A 26331-nucleotide genomic window follows, 5' to 3' on the forward strand; every position below is an offset into this window, starting at 1 on the left:
TGAGGGCAACGTTCATGTTTAAAAAAGGACCAATCAGGAAGGCTCGAGTGTCTTGGACAAGTCCAGTCTATTACTCTGCACATACCACTGTGATGTGTGTTTGGGTCATTGACCACACTCATACATTTTGTCTTTTAATTTGATTTATAACATCAACTCCTGTCCAGGGACAACAGATGTAAATTAGCCTTGTGGCTATAATCTGGCCCAATTATATATTGTGCATTGTCCCTGTCAAATAAACGTAAAATAAAACGTAAAATAAATAAGTCACAGGAAAGAAAGCAATAAAGAATCTCCACGGCAACCACCAGCCTCAGCTTCCTCTTGCCTTCACCGCCTTGTATCGTGCATCTAGCCGTGCCCAAGACAGGCCGCTTCTCGTGCGTCTAGCCGTGCCCAAGACAGGCCGCTTCTCGTGCGTCTAGCCGTAATCAAGACAGGCCGCTACTGCTTCTAGGTGGGGAAGTGACACGACGCTGCCAGTGAAACATATGACAACATTATTGAGGGTAATGATGCTGTCGTATATATGCACAAACCTGGGATGCAAGCCTCTGCTCCGCACCGCACCGCGTTCTAACGACAGGGCTGCAGAGCCGAGTGCCTCGTGCACTGCCTGGTCATTAACTCCCACGGACGCCCAGACACAAATCTCCACTCAAGGAACCATGACCAGAATTCTCATTACGTGAAATCATTACAAAATCCGCTCATTTATTATCGCCGTTTCAGAGCGTGCGTGGCACCTCCAGGCTCCAGACATCGACCTATTGCATAGTGTTGACACTGTTCTATATGAGACGTGTAGCACTGTAGTGTCCACTGACTACATGTTTAGCTTTAAAAGCTATATGGTCAGTAACCAGCGAAGATGTTAACCTAGTGAATATTTCTGTTGGTGCTCAGTGTATTTATTCTGTCAACAGGAATGCCACTAAGAGAGCATGTACGGTTCTTTTCACTGAATGATATCCCTACCTCTGCCAAGCAAACAGCCATCAGACCGAGGTTACTGCCAAAAAGCAATATCTGCAGTTGCATTGGGAAATTATTTAATTAGTTTTAAATTACATTGCATGTTTGCATGTTACAGTATGGTGCACATATTGCTTTGTTCTGATAGTAATAATGTTGTTGCTAGATACGTACGGCAGGTTTTCATTTTTAAGGTGATCTATTCAGTAGTCTTTTCATTGTTTGCTGGAGTTACACAGTGAGGAGGACGTAGACATGCTCTGTAAATTCCCTTAGAGTCAATTAAAGATGCAGAAATACAGAAAATGTCTCATTGTCTGTAGTGCTTTCACAAGAAATTATGTTGAACATCTGAGTGAAATGAAACTAATCAGTCTTGCTTGTGTTTTCAACACTACAAACTTTGCTTGTCGGAGAGGACAATAAAATAAGGAAAAGCTTTAAAAAAAATCCCAATTTCAAATTTTCAACACCATTTCTATTGCTTTCTGAGTAATTACATGAATATACTCTGGTCTATATTCTACACAGCAGAGCTATTAACATAGTGAACTGAAAAACAAAAATAATTATTAATAGTGTAATTTTGTGCAATTGTTTGTTTGATATGAGGGCACAGAGCATCAGATCATATTAAAAATAATTTCTTCTGTTGGAGGTTTTGTTTACAATCTCAGAGATAAATTGGACACATACATGAAGCGATGTCTCTACAGGCTCACACAGTGCTGATATCATGCCCGGGGTTAATTATTATTAAAATGTTGATTATGTTGAAATGTTAAAAAAATGTATGACAGACAAATACTGTTTTCAATTAAAACATCAGGGGTAAAATAACCAATATTTAGATAATCAAAATAACTATTTGACTGAAAGGAGATATTGATCCCCAAGGGGAAATTCTTTATCACTATGGGGAGACCTAAGCAAAGACTTGTAGACTCTTTTTCCAACTTCAAAACAACCCCCCCCACCCCCCTTCTGAGATACCTTTCCCTCGCCACCCTCACACCCGCCCGTTCACGCTCTGATTGGTGTGACAGCTCGTTTACGGCACAACAATTCATTCTCATTTCTGGGGAAAACGCTCTATCGCACTGATCTATGTCCTCTCAGGTTCATCATAATCACGGCACACAGTGATACAGATTAAAGGGCCCAGGAGACAGGCATTAGGGGGACGGCATCAACATCAACAAGCACCTGACAGGACACGCACATACACAGGAGATAAGGGCCACTGTGCTTTGATAGGAACACAAAAGCTAAATAACTGCATTCCAGGTAAATAACTTTTTCAACATGATTAGCTTAGAGTATACAGTACGTATTCTGTTCAACAAAGATGTAAGTGTAATATTGGGTTATTGGATTGGACATGACATAACATCTCAAGTGTAAGATTGGGTTATTGGTTAGGTTGGGTTAAGATCACATGACATAACATCTCAAGTGTAAGATTGGGTTATTGGTTAGGTTGGGTTAAGATTACATGACATAACATCTCAAGTGTAAGATTGGGTTATTGGATTGGATGATGATCAGTAAGAGAGAGCAGAATTGAGTTCCATAACTACTAATATCTTCAGAAGTTATTTAATCTCACTTGGAAAGGTTCTACCAAAGATCCTTGATTACTAGCTCCGCTTTAACCCTCTCTGGTTCTACCAAAGATCCTTGATTACTAGCTCCGCTTTAACCCTCTCTGGTTCTACCAAAGATCCTTGATTACTAGCTCCGCTTTAACCCTCTCTGGTTCCTCACTGTGTCCATTAGAGTGTATTCCACAGTAATCTCTCCCATCTCCTTCTCTGAGAGGGAGTTCTGTGCTGATTACTCATTTGTGCCACTGACTTTCTCTGAGAATCCCATAGTTGGTCTCTCTACTGTGTGACAAAGGAATCAACACCAGTTGCAACAACAGGAGATTAAAGAGGGTTGTCACCAAAGCCTCTGACATGATTGGCTATGACCCCCCTCCTCTGACATGATTGGCTATGACCCCCCCCTAGTCCCTTCTCTGGTCAGTGAGTGCACCCTAAGGACCCCTCTCAGCCAAACCACCACTTGTTCCAGCGTCTCCTCTCTGGAAGATGCTACAGGTCCATATGAACTAAAACCAAACGTTACAAAAATAGCTTCTTCCCTTCAGCAATCAGACTCCTAAACACTACAAAGTTGATCTGACAATTCTATTTATTTATTATCTATTGTTGTTGTTTTGTTTTGTTTGTTTTTCTTTATTGTAATAATTACCTCTTCCTGTAACAATTACCACTGAAGTATATCTATCTGAAAAACACAAGGCATTGTGAGGGGCTGCAAGCTCAGGATGCTGATATGGAATGACTGCTTACAGTTTACCGTCATATCATAGTTTTAAAAGACAGAAAATAATTTGATTTCCACAACATGATGCACACTCATTTTCACATCTGCTTCCCTGACACAAGATCACAACTGTTGTGTGCTCACTACCTCCACACACACACACACACACACACACACACACACAATTACACACACAATTACACACACACACACACACAATCATAACACACTGGGAATAAGGATCCCACAATACACGGTAAAACGCTGCATCACTACCTCCACACACACACACACACACACACACACACACACACACACACACACACACACACACACACACACACACACACACACACACACACACACACAATTACACACACAATTACACACACACACACACACAATCATAACACACTGGGAATAAGGATCCCACAATACACGGTAAAACGCTGCATCACTACCTCCACACACACACACACACACACACACACACACACACACACACACACACACACACACACACAATCATAACACACTGGGAATAAGGATCCCACAATGCACTGTAATACGCTGCCTTACTACCTCCACACACACACACACACACAATCATAACACACTGGGAATAAGGATCCCACAATGCACTGTAATACGCTGCATCACTACCTCCACACACACACACACACTCACACAATCATAACACACTGGGAATAAGGATCCACAATGCACTGTGATACGCTGCCTCACTACCTCCACACACACACACACACACACACACACACACACATAATCATAACACACTGGGAATAAGGATCCCACAATGCACTGTAATACGCTGCCTCACTACCTCCACACACACACACACACACACACACACACACACACACACACACACACACACACACACACACACACACACACACAATCATAACACACTGGGAATAAGGATCCCACAATGCACTGTAATACGCTGCCTCACTACCTCCACACACACACACACACACACACACACACACACACACACACACACACACACACACACACACACACACACACACACACACACACACTCATAACACACTGGGAATAAGGATCCCACAATGCACTGTAATACGCTGCCTTGCTGTATCAGTGTCAGGCGGAGGCCTGTGTGTGGCTAACCAGAGTGGAAAGCAGCTAATTCGCTCATAAAATATACGATTGAAATACAAATGGGGCGGCCATCCCAGGTGCAGGGAGCGCAGTAAACAAACGTCAGCCTCCATGGGCGGCCAGCGGGACAGGAACCGGAGTCGACAGCCGTGTGGCGCCGACCGACGTCTCGTCCCCCCCGCTGTTCAAGGCAGCCAACTAATGGGGGTCACGCTAGACGAGGCCCGCGGCGCCCTCGGCAAGCGTGTGGCAAGAATCGGGGGGCTGGGATAATGACCCGACTGGGCCCATCTGCCGTCAGAGAGGAAGGAAGTCGCCGAATTACAACAATTACAGCGCCGGCTCTCAGTTACCGAACCTAATGTACCTCGGACACGATTTACTTTAACACTCAGTTTGGCCGATGCACACTGACCCTCCACTAGACAACTGATGAAACCTGACAGTCAATTTATAAAGCATATTTTTGGAACTAGTCATTTTATTTCCCCCTGTTCCCTCCTTCATGTGGGGCTGGGCAGCATTTTAATTGGGCTTTCCTCCACCCGTCTCTTTCTCACGTTTCGGGTAAACAGTTTAATAGGACACTGCAGTCTGCATGGCGTTGACAAGCCACATCCCCTAGGAGGTTAATTGCCCCGATGCAGTCTAACGCACTAATACCCAGCTATTGAACATATGCTCAATCAATCAAGAGCAGACATGGCAGTTCACAAAACGCTTCCGCCTTAATTGTCAACAGTCACTGGGCACCACTCTACCATTCCCAACAGCTATTCCCAAAGAGGATTCCCATTACACTCTCGAGAGGAGAATGTGGACCAAAGAGCGCTCGAAAAACTTACGAACAGCTTTAAAATAATTAAAAGACTGAGCTACAAAAAAAAAAAAAAAAAGCGTCCGACTAAATTCCTCTGAGAGGATCATGGGCTTACGGGTGACAAAGTGCAAAACTGAGCGGGAACATAATGAGGACACAATGTTTGGGGAAAAAGGCGTTGAGTCCACTCCAAATCTCTCTTTCTGATCGCTGAGGGCATTAGGCACAGTATCCCAACATAGTGGTCCTGGCAGAATTACAGGCCTCGTCCTCCGACGAAGAGTGAGCTGCCCACAGCAGAGCAGAGGATGAACATGTTAATGAGGCGGGTGGACATCACAAACGCAGCTCCGCAGTACGTTTCCTGACTTATGACTAATTATGGCTCCGGGAGCAAAGTCAATAAAACGCCACGCCGGCAACATTAGCCCAACGATTCCGCACAGATTAATTGCATTATTACTTGCCATGCTTACAGCCTTGTCAATTGGGAAGTTTAAATGATTAAGAACCTTAATTTCAAAAACAAATGGGTGTCCTCCACCACCGGATATGTGCGTTTGAAAAGTTATGTCCCACTGAGCGCTAAAGTAAATAAAATGATGGCATACGCAAAGCTCTGGTGGGATCACCTAATGGAAGAATTGATTATTGAACCCCAATGATGGCCTACGCATAGCTCTGCAACAATCAGAGGATAGCCTTTTTAAGGGTCAATAGATCTCCGCTGTATGATGTGATGTAGAGGAGGCTGCAACATACAGAGGATAGCCTTCTTAAGGGTCAATAATAGATCTCCGCTGTACGGTGTGATTTAGAGGAAGGTAGATTTGAAAACAGCCCAGGGCAACTGCTGACTCCTGGATTAAGTAAATGAAATGATTATGGCCATGGGAAACACACAATCAATGATGGCAAACGTGACGTAATAAACCAGACACAGGAGGGCTAGTGTTGGACACAAACGTGAGGTAATAAACCAGAGACAGGAGGGCTAGTGTTGGACACAAACGTGAGGTAATAAACCAGAGACAGGAGGGCTAGTGTTGGACACAAACGTGATAAAAAATGTGAGAAAAACTCAACACACTACTGCTGGCGTTAGACGGAGATGCCTCTTTAGTCATATCTACCCAAAGCCACATGTGCTGAGCTACTGATCTCAGTACAGACACTGACATTTCTGTCCGGCGTGTGGTCATCTCCTATCAGCTGCACCAGAGGAACACTTAGACAACTTCCCTTGTCTCTCTACATTTGTTAGGTCACAACATACACAACATCAGCTGCACAAATTCTTCGTGCATTTTTATGAATGTGGCGTAAACACGTCTTCAAACGAAAACAAGCGACAGCATCCGTGCCACACTCAGCTCCAAGGGCACAACGTAGCCGATTCCAGCGGTCATTTCCTGACCCCCCTCTCTCCAACTCGCTTCCTGTCACATTTCCTGTTATCTTCATGAAGACAAAAGGGCAAATAAAGATGCTAAATAATCCTGCTGGCATTCTCACCTGGAGTGTTGAGGAGGCGGGAGGTGCGGCAGGCGTACGCCACATGCTGCTCACAGTACTCGGCGCTGTCCGTGATGGCCGTCACCTGCTCCATCGAGGCGCTGTAGTTGAGCTGCAGGACAGTGCGCCTCTCACGGCTAGAGCCGGTCACCGACGTCTGGGGCGGGAGGTTGTTCATCACCGTCGTCCACACCGTGTCCTCTGGCAGGGCCGAAGCGGACACGTCAAGAATAAATGCTACGCAGCTGATCACAGTCAAAGACAGCTGGTCATGTGAGGATGTCGCGGGGTCATTTTTAGGATGAAATGAAACAGAGAACAGATATAAACTTTGCGTTTAACCGAGTGCTGGTGGTGGATATTGGTACTGAGTCATGTTGACTGATAGGCCATAAAGCAGATCAGCAGGTGAAGAATAATCTAAAAGCAGCTGAGTTTGTTGCTCCCATCTCTATGGCTACTCCATCTCTATGGCTACTCCATCTCTATGGCTACTCCATGTATATGGCTACTCCATGTCTATGGCTACTCCATCTCTATGGCTACTCCATCCTTATGGCTACTCCATCCTTATGGCTGGTCCATGTCTATGGCTACTCCATCCTTATGGCTACTCCATCTCTATGGCTACTCCATGTCTATGGCTACTCCATGTCTATGGCTACTCCATCCTTATGGCTACTCCATCTCTATGGCTACTCCATGTCTATGGCTACTCCATGTCTATGGCTACTCCATCTCTATGGCTACTCATGGCTACTCCATGTCTATGGCTACTCCATCTCTATGGCTACTCATGGCTACTCCATGTCTATGGCTACTCCATCTCTATGGCTATTCTAACAGACCCATGAGTTCGTACTGTGTCCTTAAGGTGAGCCAGGCAGTGTTGTTGCTTGACCTGTTTTTCCAAAAACCTGACCAATTCTTTTAGAAAAAGATTACCTTGGCAAACCTTTTCTTACATAAAAAAAACACAAAAACATTGCCAGCACTCAAGCAGTCAGTGGACGAGAGGCAAAATCAGAGTGTTGAGTGACCATAAAACCAGAATCACCCCTCTAGAAGTGACCACAGTAATTTCACACGACTGTGTCCAATTTCAACACCAAATGCTGCTTCTCTGTATATCCTGACTTTTAATATCCGTTATGTAAACAGATATGATATTTGCTCCCAAAATGTCAGGGTTGCTGAGGGTCCTGTGTGCTTTTCTGCGGCGAGGTCCAACTGCAATTTGTAGCCAGACGCCCACTGCATGGTCCAGCCATCTGGACGCTCTGATTAGCAGCATTAAGGGGCCCCTTTCTGCACAGTGAGGGGATTTCACGGACACACTGGAGGCAGAGGTCTCTGCCTGAGAAGGACGATACTGGACCCAGTTAATGTGGTCGGAGGGTCTCCAATGCGCCATAAAATAGCCCCTCTTTTTCCCTTTCACTTTAGGGGAAGGGGGGCGGGGTGGTCCACCTGGGCTGTTTATGGACACTGCATCACTCTGTGGTGGTGATGTGTTAAGGCGGCAGGCTGGCCCAGAGCTAAACATACTTGGATGTGTGAGTGAATGCAGAAGCCTGAGAGGGAGCTCTTCGGGGTGTATCTTGTGGTTCAATACATTCAATAGGCTTTAGAGCATGCTGGTGAACATAAACTAGGAGACACACCATCAAATGTAATTCAGACATCTTCTCTTTTCCCCCAGAAGCACCAGTTTCAAAGCAGCCTTCTGCAGAGTGCATTAATGTTTGATACTCCAACAGCACACACACCCCAGAGACACATTCCCCTCCAGCCACACCACAATCTGACCACCACCTGGCTAGTTCACCTGGACTCTCCAATCGTCAGTCTTTGTCTAATCAAATGCTGCACAGATGCAGTTAGTTACCTGTCATGTTGCAGATCACTTTGAAGGGTCCGAGTGATCCACTTCCGTCCGGATCGATCCAGTAGGCATCTGACGTCTTTCCCAGATGTTTGTAGGCCTCGCAAGACTGCTCATACACAGCTGGAGAGAAAGAACACAAGGAAAACAGGAATGTCAGTTCAGAATTGAGACATCCATAACCGTCACGCTCATACTGTTTACAACAACAGATTCTGTTCTACAGTACATCCTTGCTCAGTGCACAGCGGTGGTACTGTAGCTGGGACTCGAACCCACAACTTCTCTGGTGACTGCTTGCTAGCCTGGCTCCTTGACCACTACACTACTCGCTTTTCTCTGGTGACTGCTTGCTAGCCTGGCTCCTTGACCATTACACTACTCTCTTTTCTCTGGTGACTGCTTGCTAGCCTGGCTCCTTGACCACTACACTACTCTCTACTACTAGCTACTACTACACTACACTACTCTCTACTACTAGCACTATTAAAAAGCAAAAGAGCTTGATCAGCTGGAGACTTCGCTCACTGCCATGCACAACTGAAAGGCTGAGGAAGTCATTTGTCCCCAGGGCCATTGAACTGTTAAATGCCTCACTAAAGGGAAGAGGAGAGATAGACTTCTCTGCTTAGTCTGTCTGCCTCTCCACCCTCTCCATGTTTGAGTACTGACTGCCCACTACTGCTTTACTACTGCTTTACTACTGTTTTACTAATGTCCACAGCCTAATGTTTTCACTACTGTTTTACTGCTACACTGTTTTTCATGCTATATTAGCACACATGATCAATGGCTGCGGTCAGGCTTCTGCTACAATACTGAATGAATGAATGAATGGCTATAACCCTATTACCTCAACCTGTTCTTGCACTGACATAGTTTTTTATATTACCTTGTCTACATTATACTTTACTCTCCTATTTGTCCATATTATTTATGCTGGTCTCTAGACTTTATTCTTGCACTGTTGGACTAATGTTGGACTACTTTTTGCACCTTCACCATGACACTCACTCTCTTGAGCACCTTACCATGCACACATAACTAAAGGACTATAGTTGGACTACTTTTTGCACCTTCACCATGACACTCACTCCCTTGAGCACCTTACCAGTCCCGGCCCGGTCACTACAAGCCTCTTATGCTTGATCACCCTCAAGCACATTGGACTTTTTAAATTTAATTTATATAGTATATTTAGTTTTCTTATCTTCTACTGTCTTTATTGTACAGTGGAGTATAGTTATATGTTTAGCATTTCTGCTGTAAGTGCATGTTGTGTGTGATGTCTGTATGCTACTGAGACCCTTGAATTTCCCCTTGGGGATCGATCAAGTAAGTAAGTAAGTAAGTGAGTGTGTGTGTGTGTGTGTGTGTGTGTGTGTGTGTGTGTATGTGTGTATGTGTGTATGTGTGTGTGTGTGTGTGTGTGTGTATGTATGTATGTATGTATGTATGTATGTATGTATGTATGTATGTATCTATCTATCTATCTATCTATCTATCTATCTTTTCTCTGGTGACTGCTTGCTAGCCTGGCTCCTTGACCACTACACTACAGTACTCTCTTTTCTCTGGTAACTGCTTGCTAGCCTGGCTCCTTGACCACTACACTAATCTCTTCCTCAAGATGCACCTGGATGTGGCGGGACACTGCTAATAACGTCTCTCTGGTCGTCCACAGTAAAGGTAAAGATGACCCAAAAGCCTGTTCTCTACACACGCAGGGAGCCTCAGCATTGGTCAGGGTGTGACAGGATGGAACCGCAGCATGACGTGGGGTGTTCTGAGGGGAACGTCAAATATGCGCGATTGTGCAGCAGATTGTGCCGTATTGACAGCAATACGGGTACTTTTTTATCGAATACAATGTATTTATGGAGTTCACTTAAATATGGGAATAAGGACTGCTTCTTAAAGGTCAGGCCAGGCATTGTAATCCAATACTCATGTTAAATAGTATTCCTTTAGAGTAGTCATACAACCCTTTGCTTCACAGGCATGAAAGAGAGGGATGCAATTCAACTGCTTTCAATTATCCACAACCATTTGTCAGAATCACAAAATAAACGTTAAAAATAAATCAGCAAAAGGTTTATACTAAAAGAATGGCTCCACCCCACAGCTCCAACACTTCCTGTGAACGTGTCAAAGAGCAACACTTCCTGTGAACGTGTCAAAGAGCAACACTTCCTGTGAACGTGTCAAACAGCAACACTTCCGCAGCCAAATCCCCTGAGCTACCACATGACGACTCTTTGACAGACTCCTGATTCCCCCGAAACACTATTTAGATAACTGCCACTAAATGACTCAATTCACAGAGAATACAACAGAGCTCTGTCTAGCAGCGACTCGGTGTGTGTGAAAGCACGCAGGACACAGGCCTAATGTGAGTGTGTGAAAGCACGCAGGACACAGGCCTAATGTGAGTGTGTGAAAGCACACAGGACACAGGCCTCATGTGAGTGTGTGAGTGTGTGAAAGCACGCAGGACACAGGCCTCATGTGAGTGTGTGAAAGCACACAGGACACAGGCCTCGTGTGAGTGTGTGAAAGCATGCAGGGACACAGGCCGCATGTGAGTGTGTGAGTGTGTGAAAGCACACAGGACACAGGCTGCATGTGAGTGTGTGAGTGTGTGAAAGCACACAGGACACAGGCCGCATGTGAGTGTGTGAGTGTGTGAAAGCACACAGGACACAGGCTGCATGTGAGTGTGTGAGTGTGTGAAAGCACACAGGACACAGGCCGCATGTGAGTGTGTGAGTGTGTGAAAGCACACAGGACACAGGCCGCATGTGAGTGTGTGAAAGCACACAGCTGTAAACACTGTTTTTATGCTACTGTGTGTTGGCTGTATTACTTGTAATTACATGCTTGACCAAAGCCTTACATTCTGCAAAATTCCATTCATATGTAATTCCAACCAACGAGCAGCCTCAGCAGGCATCCATCCCTTCACTGGCAGACTGAATTCAAGAGACTTCATGTTAATTAATTTACTTTGTAGATCTCCAGTGATGCCCTTCTCACTTCAGTCAAGTCTGTTTTTCATGCAACATCTTTCATGGACATCCAAAACCTTTATCTAATAAGAGAGCATAAGAGCCCGGAAGACTTATTCAGAATGTCAGAAGCACTTTAGCACTCAGTGAGTGTAGAATAAGCATGCAGCTGCTTCTCAACAAAGCTTTCAAAACCATCACACGTGTTTAATCATGGAGGTATACTGAATACCATTGCATTTGGACCAGCACGTGTTTAATCATGGAGGTATACTGAATACCATTGCATTTGGACCAGCATGTGTTTAATCATGGAGGTATACTGAATACCATTGCACTTTTACCATCACATGTGTTTAATCATGGAGGTATACTGAATACCATTGCATTTTTACCATCACACGTGTTTAATCATGGAGGTATACTGAATACCATTGCACTTTTACCATCACATGTGTTTAATCATAGAGGTATGCAGAATGGTTGCCATGAAGGTATTCTGAATGGTTGCTATGTCAAGTGTAGCCTCATATCTGAGGTCAGCACATATTGCTAGTGGAAAATGTCCCTGGATTAAGCCCTTGCAGATTGTATAGGATTCAGATTTTGATTAAAAAAAAAAACAAATACACAAAATAAAACTGTTTTATTTTCAAGTGTCTGGCAAGATATTGCAGTTCACCATGATCAGCTGAAAAATATAAAATCATAGCTTTGTCACCTGTGAAACAATAGCTATTCCACACAATGCCTAACTAACAAGCCAGGAATATCAACAATCAAAAGGGTTTGTCGATAAATTATTGATGTTTTCAATCTTGAACAGAGATATCACTCAGAATAACAAATGTATCAAGTTTACTTTATACCTGTGCCCAAGTAGCTCTCCCCCCAGCGATACACACACACACACACGTACACACATGCACACACACACACACACACCACACACACACACACACACACACACACACACACACACACACACACATAGCGACACACACACACACACACACACACAGATAGATACACACACACACACACACACACACACACACACACACACACACACACACACTCACATAGTTACACACACACACACACACACACATAGTTACACACACACACAGACACACACACACACACACATAGTTACACACACACACACACACACACACACAGATAGTTACACACACACACACACACACACACACACACACACACACACACACACACACACACACACACACACATAATCACACACACACACACACACACACACACACACACACACACACACACACACACACACTCACATAGTTACACACACACACACACACACACACACACACATAGTTACACACACACACAGACACACACACACACACACATAGTTACACACACACACACACACAGTTACACACACACACACACAGTTACACACACACACACACACACACACACACACACACACACACACACATAGTTACACACACAATCACACACACAATCACACACACACACACACATACACACTTACAAGTGTGGCAGGTGGCTCCAACGTATCCTGTTCCGTCACATGTGCAGCTGAAGCTGTCCCAGGTCTGTGTACACCTGCCTCCATGCTCACAGTGGTTTGGCATACACCTGGCAAGACAGCAACATCAGTCAGATCAATCAGTATAGCATACACCTGGCAATCAGATCAATCAGTATAGCATACACCTGGCAATCAGATCAATCAGTAGAGCATACACCTGGCAAGACAGCAACATCAATCAGATCAATCAGTATAGGAGTATGGCAATATAGAAAGACAGGGCCGGCCGTGGGCAATCAATCAGATCAATCAGTATAGCAGTATGGCAATATAGCACTGCTTTTCTTCATGTTCATCAATTCAAACGATCTTCTATGTTCACACTATTCAATCATTGGCAGAATGTACAATAAAAATTCCATTCTGAAATTTAATTGCATCTTGAGGCAATCAGGCAAGATTTCTGTCTTGGTGCATAGGAGCTTGATAATGACGATATGGCATTCCATTAGCTTTGACAGGTCCACAAAATAACAAGAAAGTGTGATTGACAATGGAACGTTCCTCAGAGACATCAAATCAAGGATTGTTTCTGATAAAACTTTGTCCCAACTCACACTAAGGGGATGTAAGCGTTCAATAATAGCACTTGCCAGAATGTGTCACAGTTTGTTCTCTATCCTTTTTCTGAGTGTGATTTTGTCAAGTTGTGACAAGTCTTTGTATCTTCAAGCAATGACAATAAGGCCATATAAATAGATACAAATGTTAGCGTCTCATCAAATAACCTTCACATATCTCTGCTTGAATTTAAAATCTGTGAGATGAACGCTCACACAGAGATCGGTGCTCTCGAACTACAAAGCGAGAGAGAGGAAGAACAATGAGTGTGTAATTCACATAACGTATCCACAATAGAGATTAGGAGTTGTACGCCATACAGCTCTCCCATACCTATAACCTTTATCTGGGCCTTCAGTGAATTCTTCATTAAAGCTCACAAGTTAATGCAATTATGACTTCACTGGAACACCACCAACGCCCCCAATGATTGGTATTTGGCTACAGCCTTCTTCAAAGGTGTGATAAATTAGCAGAAGGATCAAAAGGAAATGTGTGAGGGGGGGGGGGGGGGGGTGGAGGAGTGTTCTGTTAAAGTTCTCCTCCGTAAAAGAGCAAAAGATTTTCCGGTTGCTGCCATTACACTCTTACCTATTTCAAATCAATTACTACACCTTCCCATGGTCTGAAATCAAATGATCGGACCCACCCCATGGTGATTATACTTGTAAAGGATTTTGTCCCAGTGGAATATTACCAGAGCGGATCTCCAGAGAGACTGTTAGCGTGTGGACTTAGAGAGACTGTTAGCGTGTGGACTTGTCCACTCCAGAGAGACTGTTAGCGTGTGGACTTGTCCACTCCAGAGAGACTGTTAGCGTGTGGACTTGTCCACTCCACTCTCTCTGACTTGGCCGTCCTGGCTGTCCACCCTTCTGTGACGTTTCACAATAATTAAGTTTCTGGGCTCACTGTCCATCTGTGTCTGAATATGTGTGGCAAACTATTTACACTGATGGACTTGCACTGAATGAGTAACTCCACCCTACTATGAGTAACTCCACCCTACTATGAGTATGAGTAACTCTATCCTACTATGAGTAACTCCACCCTATTGATTGACTTGCACTGCATGAGTAACTCCAACCTACAGTACTATGAGTAACTCTATCCTACTATGACTAACTCCATCCTACTATGAGTAACTCCATCCTACTGATTGACTTGAACTGCATGAGTAACTCCATCCTACTATGCGTAACTCCAACCTACTATGAGTAACTCCATCCTACTATGCGTTACTCCATCCTACTATGAGTAGCTCCATCCTACTGATTGACTTGCACTGCATGCCTAACTCCATCCTCGCCCTGCGGGGTGGTACCGACAGCTCAACGCGCTTCTGCTGTGTGGGCGTCTTCAAATGGCGCACAGAGTTAAACACAACGAGCAGAGGTGGCGATCGTGATGTTCTTATGGTTGCAGTCGCCCCTAAAGGACCCAATGAGTCACTGCGGTTTTAATAGTTTCTGATTCACCCCACTATTTATCATCTTCAGGCGCAGAGGAAATGCAGTATATTCTAATAAGGCAACATTCACCAACCACGACTGTTGGAAGACGAAACGTTCTGTTTAAGACTAATCATCTGGACCAAAGGCTCCTACTTTACCCCCCCCACACACACACACCCCCGTGCTTCCAGACATTTTCCAGCCGTATCCATGAACCCAAACAGCACAGCGTCGGTGAGCACACGCCGGAGCGCCCGATCCAGAGTCTGTGAGCGCGCTGGAGCTCGACTGACAGGCCAGGGCTCTCCAGCCCGTCTCGGCCGAGCTAAGGGAGAAATGCTAAAATTAGCATGCCATTCATATGGAGGAGGAGAGGCCAAGGGGCGACGGCAGCCTCTGCATTCCGAGCAGAGTGAGAGGAGCGGAAGGGACCCCGAGACCACGGCCTCGTCTCTTCTCCCTGTTTACACCGCAGGGCCTGGCTTTGGTAACAGGAAGTGACAGTTATATAATGCAGCTATTACGGACAATGAGACAGAAAGAATGAAAGAAAGAAGGAAAGAAAGAAAGAAAGAAAGAAAGAAAGAAAGAAAGAAAGAAAGCAAGCAAAAGAAAAAAAAGAAAAAAACAGGGCCGTAATGGCTTAGAAAGCCAGCAGCTGATTATCTCTTGCAAAGAGATGACACCGTATAACCTGTGTTTCCTGGGAGATGGGCATGATGGCTCTCTTAAATCTTACGGCTGGTTGTCGTGTCATGCCTCACATCACGCTTATTCACGAAACGTCAGATTAAGAGAAATCCAGTTTCAGCCCACCTCTAATGCACATTAAAAAACAGCTGAGAGTGACGTGCCGGAAAATGGCAGGTCTTCTAACAGGAGCTAAAGGGCAGCCAATGTGCAAGAGGTGTATTAGAAAGCTGAGCTTTAGTGAGGGCCGTGCTGATGGGCTCAGGGAGGGATGCAGGGCACAGCTAAACTCAAGCCCCGGGAGAGCTGAGGCAGGCCCTATTCTTTACACATATAGTGTTGTACACCCAGACACATCGAATGAACGAGCTGGATTACAACATCAACATGATGAATGCTAACACAAAATCGATACAACAGTGACTGAGCATTCTCCTTCCAACGCTCTGTAATGAGGGCCTCGGAACTCCAGAGGGAACATTATTAGAATATCAGCGGCGGGCAGAGGGAAATTCTAGAATCCTCGCCTCACCTTAATTACAGTAACGGAACCATTGTGAATTAAGGACAGAAATAGCTGCACTCTCAGAACAATCCTATCGGAGACACACCATTTCACTGAATAACAGCAGGACGGAAAGATGTCCCTTTCAGACCAAACAGGAAAAGAAGTAGACAAGCCTAAACCAAAGACCTGCAGTTAGCATAAAATGAAGTGCAGCAAAACGGCACATTGCATATTCTGTGACTCATCAACGCAAATGTCTATTGTCCTAACGAGAATGTCTCACGTGGGCATGTCTTCACACTGCACAACACAAACAAGTGCGATGATCAGAGACCATTAGGATATTTTCAGTATCAAATGGATGTTTCTATCTAGGGACCAGCTATTTCCACGCCTAAAGTCTCATCAGAATTTATTTAACACGCTGACGCAAATCAAAGTGGCTGCTCTGAACTAGCTTGCAGATGTGCCTTGATGATTGCAAATTACAACAATGGAATTATACTATCAACTAATGAAGGATTTAATTGAACTAGGAGGAGGTCAGGTAGATATTGAATTACTTAAGAGATTATCTGATTAGTCATTATTAAATGCCAGCTGTTGCTTAACTATTGCTTTGCCTTGACATACAAGCCGAGTATCCTTTCTCTTCCTCATTTCATAATGGTACGACTCTACAAATGTATTAGGTGGGAACAACCGTACACACCTGCTATAAAACCAGCATCCATCCATAGAGAAGAAATCTCCCTCTACATTTCTCTGGGACAACAACATGAAATTAAACTAAAAGTGGGTTTAAATATTCTGAAAAGGCTTCTGAGAATTCTATGGACCAAACTTCCTCTGTGGGGGTAAAGGAAAGGTCTTACGTTTAGGAAGTTAAGAAGAAATATATGTGATTTAACTGATACCTATGACACAGTAATAAAAGCACATCCAGGTCTCCTGAGCTATTAAAGATCCGTCTTCAAGAACTAATTTCTCCTGTGGTCAGGTAAGCATAACAATATTAAATTTATGAGGACAAACAGCCCTCCTTTAACTCTGTGTTCTCGTGTCCAGGTAGGTGTACAATCTGAGGACCATCTGGCTATGAGGCTAGTAACTGTCAAAAGTAAAAATTCCTTTGTTCAGTTCAAAAACATGCAAAACCCAAAACTTAACCTTTTCTATTTACATAAGCACATGTTCTTGCACATTTTTTTCATGGATGCATGAGAACACAGAATGAGAGATGAGAAAGGGAGCGGAAGGAGAAAAGATCATCAATCAGAATTTTGAATCGGAACCTGAGAATACAGACTGGGTTCCCAGAACAGAGAGCAGCGTAGCGTCAACATGCAGGCTATGTGGAGCGTGGGCTGTGCCAGGGTTGACAACACGTACTTGACTGCTGAATGCTTTTCAGATGCTTCACTCTGTTGCACAAATTATGTGTGTAATATCTAACAACTCGCATAGAACTATTATAGGCATGCGTTTAGAGGATCTCATTTATTATGATATGTGCCTTAATTTAATTCTAGTGGAGAATGTTCATGAAAATACATGTCAGAGTGCCACACATGTGACAGGTCTAGTTTTAGTCTAGTTCTACAGTTCCAGCATAGCTGTGTCCTCTGAAATCTGTAATCATTCAGATGAGGCTAGAGATTTGAACTATTTCAGTCTTGTTAGCCTGTTAGCATTCAAAGCAACTGATCGTGCCTGTGTGCCATTTAAACAGCGCATCATCACAGACAAACACACACAAGCACAAGCAGCGCATAGCTAATCAATCTGCAGATAAGAGCAATGAGCACGCCTTGTTCTCTGATTATGAATTGAATATATGCAGCGATGATATTGCCTATTCAAATAAGTTGGGATGTTGTGTGTGCCAAATGGATTTAGCACTGTGGAGGGGAGGGAGAGAGAGTGTGTGTATGAGAGCATGAGATAGAGACAGTGTGTGTGTGCGTGTGTGTGAGTGAGAGAGAGAGAGAAAGAGAGGGAGATAGTGAGAGAGAAAGAGTGTGTATGAGAAAGAGCATGAGATAGAGACAGTGTGTGTGTGTGTGTGTGTGTGTGTGTGAGAGAGAGAGAGAAAGAGAGAGAAAGAGAGAGAGAGAAAGAAAGAGGGAGAGATAGAGAGGGCCTCAGTGAGTACACAGGATGAGTACTGTAATTCTGCCTGTTTGGCACAAGCTTTACTGGTACTACTCCATGTGATCACCTCAAAAGCTGCCCAGTGCCCACCTCCCCACCTGGCCTCTCCTTTGTTGATATGGACGACAGCAGCAACAATGGGAGGCAGTGAGTGTCTCTACATCCCATAATATCAATCCCACTCTGAAGAAGCATCATTTTGTGAAAGCTAATGCACAAGGCACACACACAAACACAAAATAAAATCCAGGTGTACATGTAGGCACACCAAAAATGGTGCTTGTTCATCTGTGGAATGGGCTGCTAATTAAAATATTAATTCAAATATTAATTCAAATATGTCAAAACAAAAACTGTCCATCAAACTGCACACCCAAAGGGGTTCTTTTTTAATTCTGAAAAGAAAAAAACGAAAGCTCTATGATACCTGTCGATGATGGCGCACATGTCCAGGCTGACGTTCTCGAACGTTCCCGTCCTGCCCTGCTCCACGGCGTGCAGGTCAGCCAGCTGGTCGTCCACGTGGATCAGCTGCATGCAGCCCTGGAAGGCCCGCTGAGTCGGGGACACGTCCGTGCGCTGGAAGTAGCCTGCCAGACACAGAGACAAGAAACAGGAAATCGCCGTTAGAAAAAATGCTTCTGAAATGGCTGTGCGCCTGCTGCGAGGGAGATCTATAGGCTCAATTTCACCGCTTGGCATCGATCTCCAGCTCCATATCACAGCATTGTGGAACTGAGGATAATGATCTGAAGGTTTTGAAGGAATAGCTTCGACTTTCGCCAAATTTCACTGGGGTGCTTTTATCAACCAACCCCTAGTAACACACACAGAGAGCACGCATGTAGAACATGGGCCACGGGTTTCTGGACAAGAGAAAAAGAAAAGAGAAAAGGAGGGGGGGTGTTGTTGTGTGATATTGTGTTGCACGGAAGCACATCTGTGCACGGCTCATTAGAGATATTTACCCATGTGGGTATGTTCCACTGGCAAGGGGCTCTCTGTGCCAGACAGGATATGAAGAATCTAAGCCCTGCAGAGATTGTAAATCCAGCGGGCTCAACATGCTTACTCCAGGGTAAACAAAACATCCTCGAGAGCAGCTTGCCGCCAGGCCTTCCACACAAACCCCTGTGGGCTAGCGCTCCAACCCTCTGGACATTAATAAGCAGGCAGGAGCATCTGGAGAAATCACATCTATTTGTGCTCTCACTGAATCCGTAAAAGGAAAAAGGATCCGTGCACGAGGAAGGAGAAGAAGGGACGGTGTGTGGAAAGTTCCGCAAGTTTGCTGGACCATCTGTCACCTCTGCCCCACACCTGCCTCACACCTGCCCGCCTGTCAATCGGCAGGAACCGCCTCCCGCCAAGGAGGTGAGAAGGAGACGAAGAAAGAAAGAGAGACAGAGAAAGAGAGAGAGAGACTGAGAGAGAACGAGAGAGAAACTGAGAGAGAAAGAGAGAGAGACTGAGAGAGAAAGAGAGAGAGACTGAGAGAGAGAAAGAGAGAAAGACACATACACATTCACCAGTTTGTTTGTTAATCTTGGATTCATATCTGTTTGCCATGTACTGTATTCAAAGAATTCTCTATGCAAATGTGTCTAAAAGTTAAATAGTTGTCATGCTAATAAAGCTCACTTGAATTGAATTGAATTGAATGAGAGAGAGAGAGGGAGGTAGAGTTAAGTCAGGCAGCTAGAGAGAGAAAGACAGAGAGTTAGAGAGGTATAGAGAGACGGAGGTATAGTTGTCAGTCAGCTAGAGAGATAAAGAAAGAGAGCGAGAGAATGAGACAGATAACTACAGAGACACAGACACAGGAGGAAGGAGGGAGAGAAGAAAAGAGAGAGAGAGAAGGAGGACAAGAGAGATCAGAGAGTCCCATTGGAAGGAACTCTGCTGGCACATATTGTGCACCCCCCCAAAAATAAGCCAGCATCTGCCGGACCTGTGCTAGGAGCTGAAAGGCTGCCAGGCTGAGGGCCTGCACCTGGGAGGGCTTCACATCCAACGGTGATCAATAAGGAGAGACAGCCGACAGCTTTTCGCTCGCCGAGTCTGGGTGCAGCTCACAGGAAAGTGCTTTTGTCGCTATCCGTCTTCTTAATTAATTGAGCTATGCAACTTTTCCGACACCAGAACATGCGACGCCGTGACAGATGGACTCAAGCCCAGGACGTGTCCGCCACCGCGGCCAACTTGCTCCTCTGAGTTGTTTTTCTTTGGTCTCCTCCTTTTTTTTTTTAAGACGCAGGCCACAGATGATCCTACCGGGAGAGGTGCAGAACTGCTGTTAGATTAATGGATACCTGTGTGCCCGATGCAATATTCATGAACCGAGGATGGAATGTCTGGAATTCTATCGGGAGATTTGGCTTGTAAAACTTTTATTACCGTCAATAAACAGGCCCTCAATGCGTGCAAGTTCTGTTGGCATTGCTTTTAAGACGCATCGGAGATTGCACAAGTTTTACACAGTTTACACAGTTTTGGAAGACTGATTGATGAAATATTTTAGCATTTTCAAACCAAGATGGTTTTCATAGGACATGATAAGGTTTTTCATTCATTTTCTGTTTGATCAGAAGTGTGAGTGCAAAAAGCACTTACTGTTTTGCTATACTCTTGTTTATAGTTTCTCCATCTCTTAGGAAACCAGTCAATAACTGTCTTTCATCAATCATCCATTACATTTTACCCCAGAAATCCATCAAAAAAGAAATACAAAACCGCTCTCTGAAAAACAGCTGTTTTTGGGTCCGGCAGCCTGTGACTAAGCAACAGAGCACTGAACAGATGAGATCTCCTCTCACTCTCATCTCCCTTTCAGACCCCCACACACACACACACACACACACACACACAGACAATTGTACTCCCCTCACCCCAATCCCCCGATCTCTGATGTTTTTCTCCATTATAGTGCACCCACTGGATATGAAACATGGTTCAGCGGCAGCTGGTAATGCGTTGAGAGTGGGGAATGGTTGGGAGGGAATGCATTAGGGGGATCCGTGGATCTGAGATCCAGGGGAAGGACAAAGCATGTCTAATGAAGATGCTTGTAGTGGATGAGAGGAGGGCTGGAACAGGGTTGGGGGTGGGGTGGGGGCTGATTTGCAGTACCGCTGAAGCAATACTCTCCTCTTCACTACACAAGGTTATTAGGGGGCACCTTAAGGGAGGACAACACAGAGTTTAAAGAGATCAAGCTCCTGCTAAATAGCTCCACAATTAAGACACACACACACCCACACACACACAGAGACACACACACAGAGACACACAAACACAAACAAACACACACACACACACACACACAGACACATATGCACCGCCCCCAACACACACACACAAACACACAGAGACACACACACACACAGAACACATATGCACCGCCCCCAACACACACACACAAACACACAGAGACACACACACACACAGAACACAGGCACCCCCCCCCCCCTCACACACACACAGCCTCTGTTCTCTGGGGACTTACCCTGTTTATGAACTGTCTGTTTAACATCAAATATTTATACTGGCAAATGAGCATCTCACTACATAAGAGGTCATTTAAACGTGGCTGCTGTAATGCCAGTGTCGTTTGCCAAATTCACCAAAATTCAGCCAATTTATCAGACTAACCTAAAAAGACATTTGACATTTAAAAAGTGATGATGAATCGTCACCCCTGTCATCAATACTGAGCTCTGCTATTTATGATCTTGTTAGATACCGATTATAGAGAAAAAAACCTCAACAAGAAAGAACAAAAACAAACAGGCCCACTGATAAACAAGCTTTTTTCCAAACCTCCTCCAAAACATTTGGACAAAGCATCATGGCCATGGTGATGCCGTCGGGCCATTAATTAGAGTCAGCGCTGTGACTGACAGCGTGCCGATAGCGCGGGTGGAGGGGGGGGGCTGTTTGTGTACACTGAGCTACCTCCACTCTGTCTCATCGGCACCAATATGACCTTGTGAGGAAGGGAACTAGGGCATGTTGGGTAGGACACATATCAGTCACACTGACAAATCTGACCCACACACACACACACACACACACACACACACACACACAAACTGAGAGGAAATGCAATGCCAGGAGTGGTGTGAAAGACATATAGCGCAAAGGGACGATAGATGATATGACTGCTGCTGTAATGGACACAAGCACACACACACACACACACACACACACACACACACATACACACACACACAGAAGAGTCTCATATTCACAGGCGCACACTAACACTCAAACACAGGAGCACACAGCCATGAGTGACAGGCTCCTTATCTTTAGCACACAGACACCCACTATACTCCTGCACCCTTCTTAATATAGCAACCATGGTCATCATACATAAACATCATGCGTTGGCTTCCCTCCCAATCAACATGACAAAACATGACTGTCCTTCATGAGAAATGACTCAGTAGGAAGGTAAATCTGAGGTCTTCTATCACAGCGTGCGCTCTGATAACTTATTACCCAGATATTGTGAAAACATAACATTGCTATTCTAAAACAGCTCATTTGGGTTGGGCTGCACTGTAGCACTTCTCACACAGCCTATTTTGCCTTTTAATATTACGCACAATTACACAACGGCAGCATGTTTAGCTATGTTTTACAAGCTCTGGTCAAATTAGCAGTGATGTGTATAATGTAATTACGCTCACCTTTTAGAGCACTTTTTCAAATCCCCTGTTCGTTTTGTTACACACTCTAAGGTTTCAGCTAAACCCTTTCAACAAGATAAACACGTATTGCAATGTTGCTTAATTTGGCGTTAATGGGATTTCAAGTGAAACTGCCTCAAGTTAAATTGCTTTACTTGCCTCGCTCAGTGTTTATATATAGCATCTAAATTGCAACGTTGCACACTAACATTGCATCGAGGATGCACCGAGCTCCGCTTTGCACCAAATGAGAGAGGAAGCCGGTGCGGAGAGGGGCGCCTTGACATCACGGAGAGGACCGGCAGCTGGATGGAGGCTAGTGAACAGATGTAATGAAAAAGCCCCTTGTCATTGGCTGACACCCACGGGCCAATCTGCTCCGCTGATTTGTGCCGGTGACCTTCCCGTCAAGAACACATGAGTGGGCCCGTTCTCCGACTGGCTGATTAGGCCTCTCATTAAATCCAATGTGCTTTGGCCCATATCTCCCTGCGTTACTAACCTCAATCCCGGAAATCATGCCGGCTCGTTAACGCTACCCAGAGCATGGCACACCTGCATGCGTGAGGCATGGGCACGTGACGTGACACCACCGCTGCCAACACCGGCGCTCAGTTTTTAGTGAATCCACAATGAATAAATGGTATTCAGATGTGGCGCCCGCGTTGCGGCGAGTCCTTGACACATGGTGCTTGGTGGCAGCTCATTAACTTTTGAGAATTTAAGCACAACTCATTATGAGTTGTGTTTTTAAGACTGGAAGAACAATGATATCAAGGACATAGAGAAAGAGAAAGAGAGAGAGAGAGAGAGAGAGAAAGAGAGAGAGGGAGAGAGAAAAACCCTGTAAGGTGGAGTCAAGGTGTCCTAGAGCTCTCCTCTCCACAAGGGGAGAGAGAGAGAAGAGAAGAGGAGAAAAATCAGCGGTAAACAAATTAGACGGCTCAAGCATATCTACTCTTTTCCAGGAAATAATAACGACGGATGAGGAAGCATTGATTGACAATTACGATATTTCTCCTGAGCCCATCCATCATCCGCACAGGTGGAACCAAGCAGTCCAGGAAGTAGGGGAGACAGTCGAGAAGCGTGTGGGTGTGTGTGTGTGTGTGTGTGTGTGGGGGGGGGGGGGGGGGGGGGGTGAGACAGATGGAAGAAAGAAAGAGATAAAGAAAGACAAGCAGAGAGAGAACGCCTAAATGAGACGGAGGGATAAACAGCGAGGGAGTGAGGGAGTGAAGGATGAAATGCTTTTTTTTATCTGCTTTTATAGGTCGTCATGTGTAAATGTCCTGTCAGGGCGCTACTCACGGAGACCCACACGGCCAGTCACAGAGCTCCTTTCTCATTTGCTGCCTTTCAGAGATAAGTGAGGCAGATAAAGCTATCAGCCGCCCCAACAGCGGACAGGCAGGCGGTGGGATAGCGCTAGTCACGTCGGGCAGTGTGGCGGAGTGGAGGGAGGCATAGGTTGCACTTTGCATACATCCGGAGATGCCAACAGCATTATCATCCCCATGCTGATGGTAGAGTGACTGGAAAGAAGACTGAAGACCGTGGGATGACCAAAGGGTAGGATGACCAAAGCCCATGACATCATAAAGCCAGAATTCTAAAAGCGGGCAGCTTGACTATTGTCTTCTGAAGCTTGGAGTTGATAGACATTAATGGACAGACTGCTTGCTTGATGTGGCCAGGAGCTTCTAATATATTACACATTCACTATGTCCAACAGCTGAGCTATTAAAACCGAATTAACATATTTTTGATGTCAAATATCTGGTCTGGCATTTGCTCAGCAACTTGAAAGCTTTATGAAATCTCATTTCAATACACCCTGAAACTCAACAGTTCTGAAAATAAGTATTATATTAATTAGTCTTTAAAAAAATTGTATTGTTATATACTGTTATCATTTGAACATTTTTTAACTTTCAAAAAATCTCCTCTTTAAACTTTACCCATGCATTCCAACAATGAAAGCTTCTTCATCCTCTCTTGGTGTCTCCGCTTCCACTTTCTAGCCCAACTTAAGTTTGAGAATAAGCTCGTCATCTTCCTTGATCTTCTTAGGGGGGGGGGGGGGGTGGATCAGAACACTACAGGGATTCTCCTGACACTTCCTGCCTTTCCGGCTGCCAGCGTTTCATGTAGCGTCTTCAAGAAGTGCAAATTAAATCTGAACGACGTCTCTCCCCGCACATTATCTGACGAGAACGCCTTGCCGACGGCAGGCCATGTCAGCCGATGTCAGACTGTATCCGGCCTGCGGGTCTGTGTATCCTGGGTTGTGGAGAGTGTCATGGCGGAGAATCTCTTCACCTGTCGTGGTTTCTTACCTCCGAAGTGGTAGAAGCCTCCAGTGGTGATCTGGATTGGGGTGTTGGTGCGCACGGCCGACGACTCGTCGCCATCGATGGTCAGCATGACGGAGTTCTCCTTGGCCAAAAACCGGACGTCGTGCCACTCTCCATCACTGAGTGCAGAGCCTGTAAAGTTCACATATGTTGCACATATGTCACATATTATTCAATCTTAGTCAGAATACACTGTGTTTGTTATACATTGTGTCTTACAGATTAGGACAGATTTGGGCTCTGTTCCTATACAGTATATGGATTAAACATAGTCCTAGACTTGAAGCTCAGTGTAAATCTCCAGTTCTCAGTTTTCAAATTGAAATAACATTCATACAGTAATTCTTTTATTAATCATTGCTGCTGATGACTCTGGCCATGTGTGATCATAAGAGACTGGCCAAGGCATGCTCATTTTGTCATCAAATGGATCAATAGGTTGATGGGCACTAGATTACAGTGTGTTACTTGTGGGGGTTTCAGTCACCGTTAAAGACAGACCCTGAGTCCAGGTGAACAGTTCAGCTGTGTTGCTGATTTGACAGTACCGATCAATGGATCACCCATCATGTTATTTCGTCCAATCCAATCAGGAAGGCCAAGAAGCCATTAGCGTGTGCTGTC

The 26331-nt window shown here is 44.9% G+C and overlaps 1 protein-coding gene across 1 annotated transcript in view; it reads right to left on the bottom strand.

Annotated features, from left to right (window-relative positions):
* Positions 1-26331, bottom strand: part of cntnap2a (contactin associated protein 2a) — a 233628-nt gene that overhangs the window by 156657 nt on the left and 50640 nt on the right. The window contains exons 9-13 of the mRNA XM_076291413.1: positions 25690-25839; positions 19084-19246; positions 13230-13336; positions 8685-8804; positions 6797-6997 (exon numbers count right to left, since the gene is read on the bottom strand). Of these exons, the coding sequence (XP_076147528.1) occupies positions 6797-6997; positions 8685-8804; positions 13230-13336; positions 19084-19246; positions 25690-25839 (741 nt within the window). The remainder of the gene's footprint in view (positions 1-6796; positions 6998-8684; positions 8805-13229; positions 13337-19083; positions 19247-25689; positions 25840-26331) is intronic.

Source organism: Alosa pseudoharengus, unplaced genomic scaffold (genome assembly GCF_046254945.1).
Source record: "Alosa pseudoharengus isolate Yale_2024_CS ecotype anadromous, Long Island Sound unplaced genomic scaffold, YU_APseudo_1.1 YU_APseudo_1.1_scf_18, whole genome shotgun sequence".
Lineage (NCBI taxonomy): Eukaryota > Metazoa > Chordata > Actinopteri > Clupeiformes > Clupeidae > Alosa > Alosa pseudoharengus.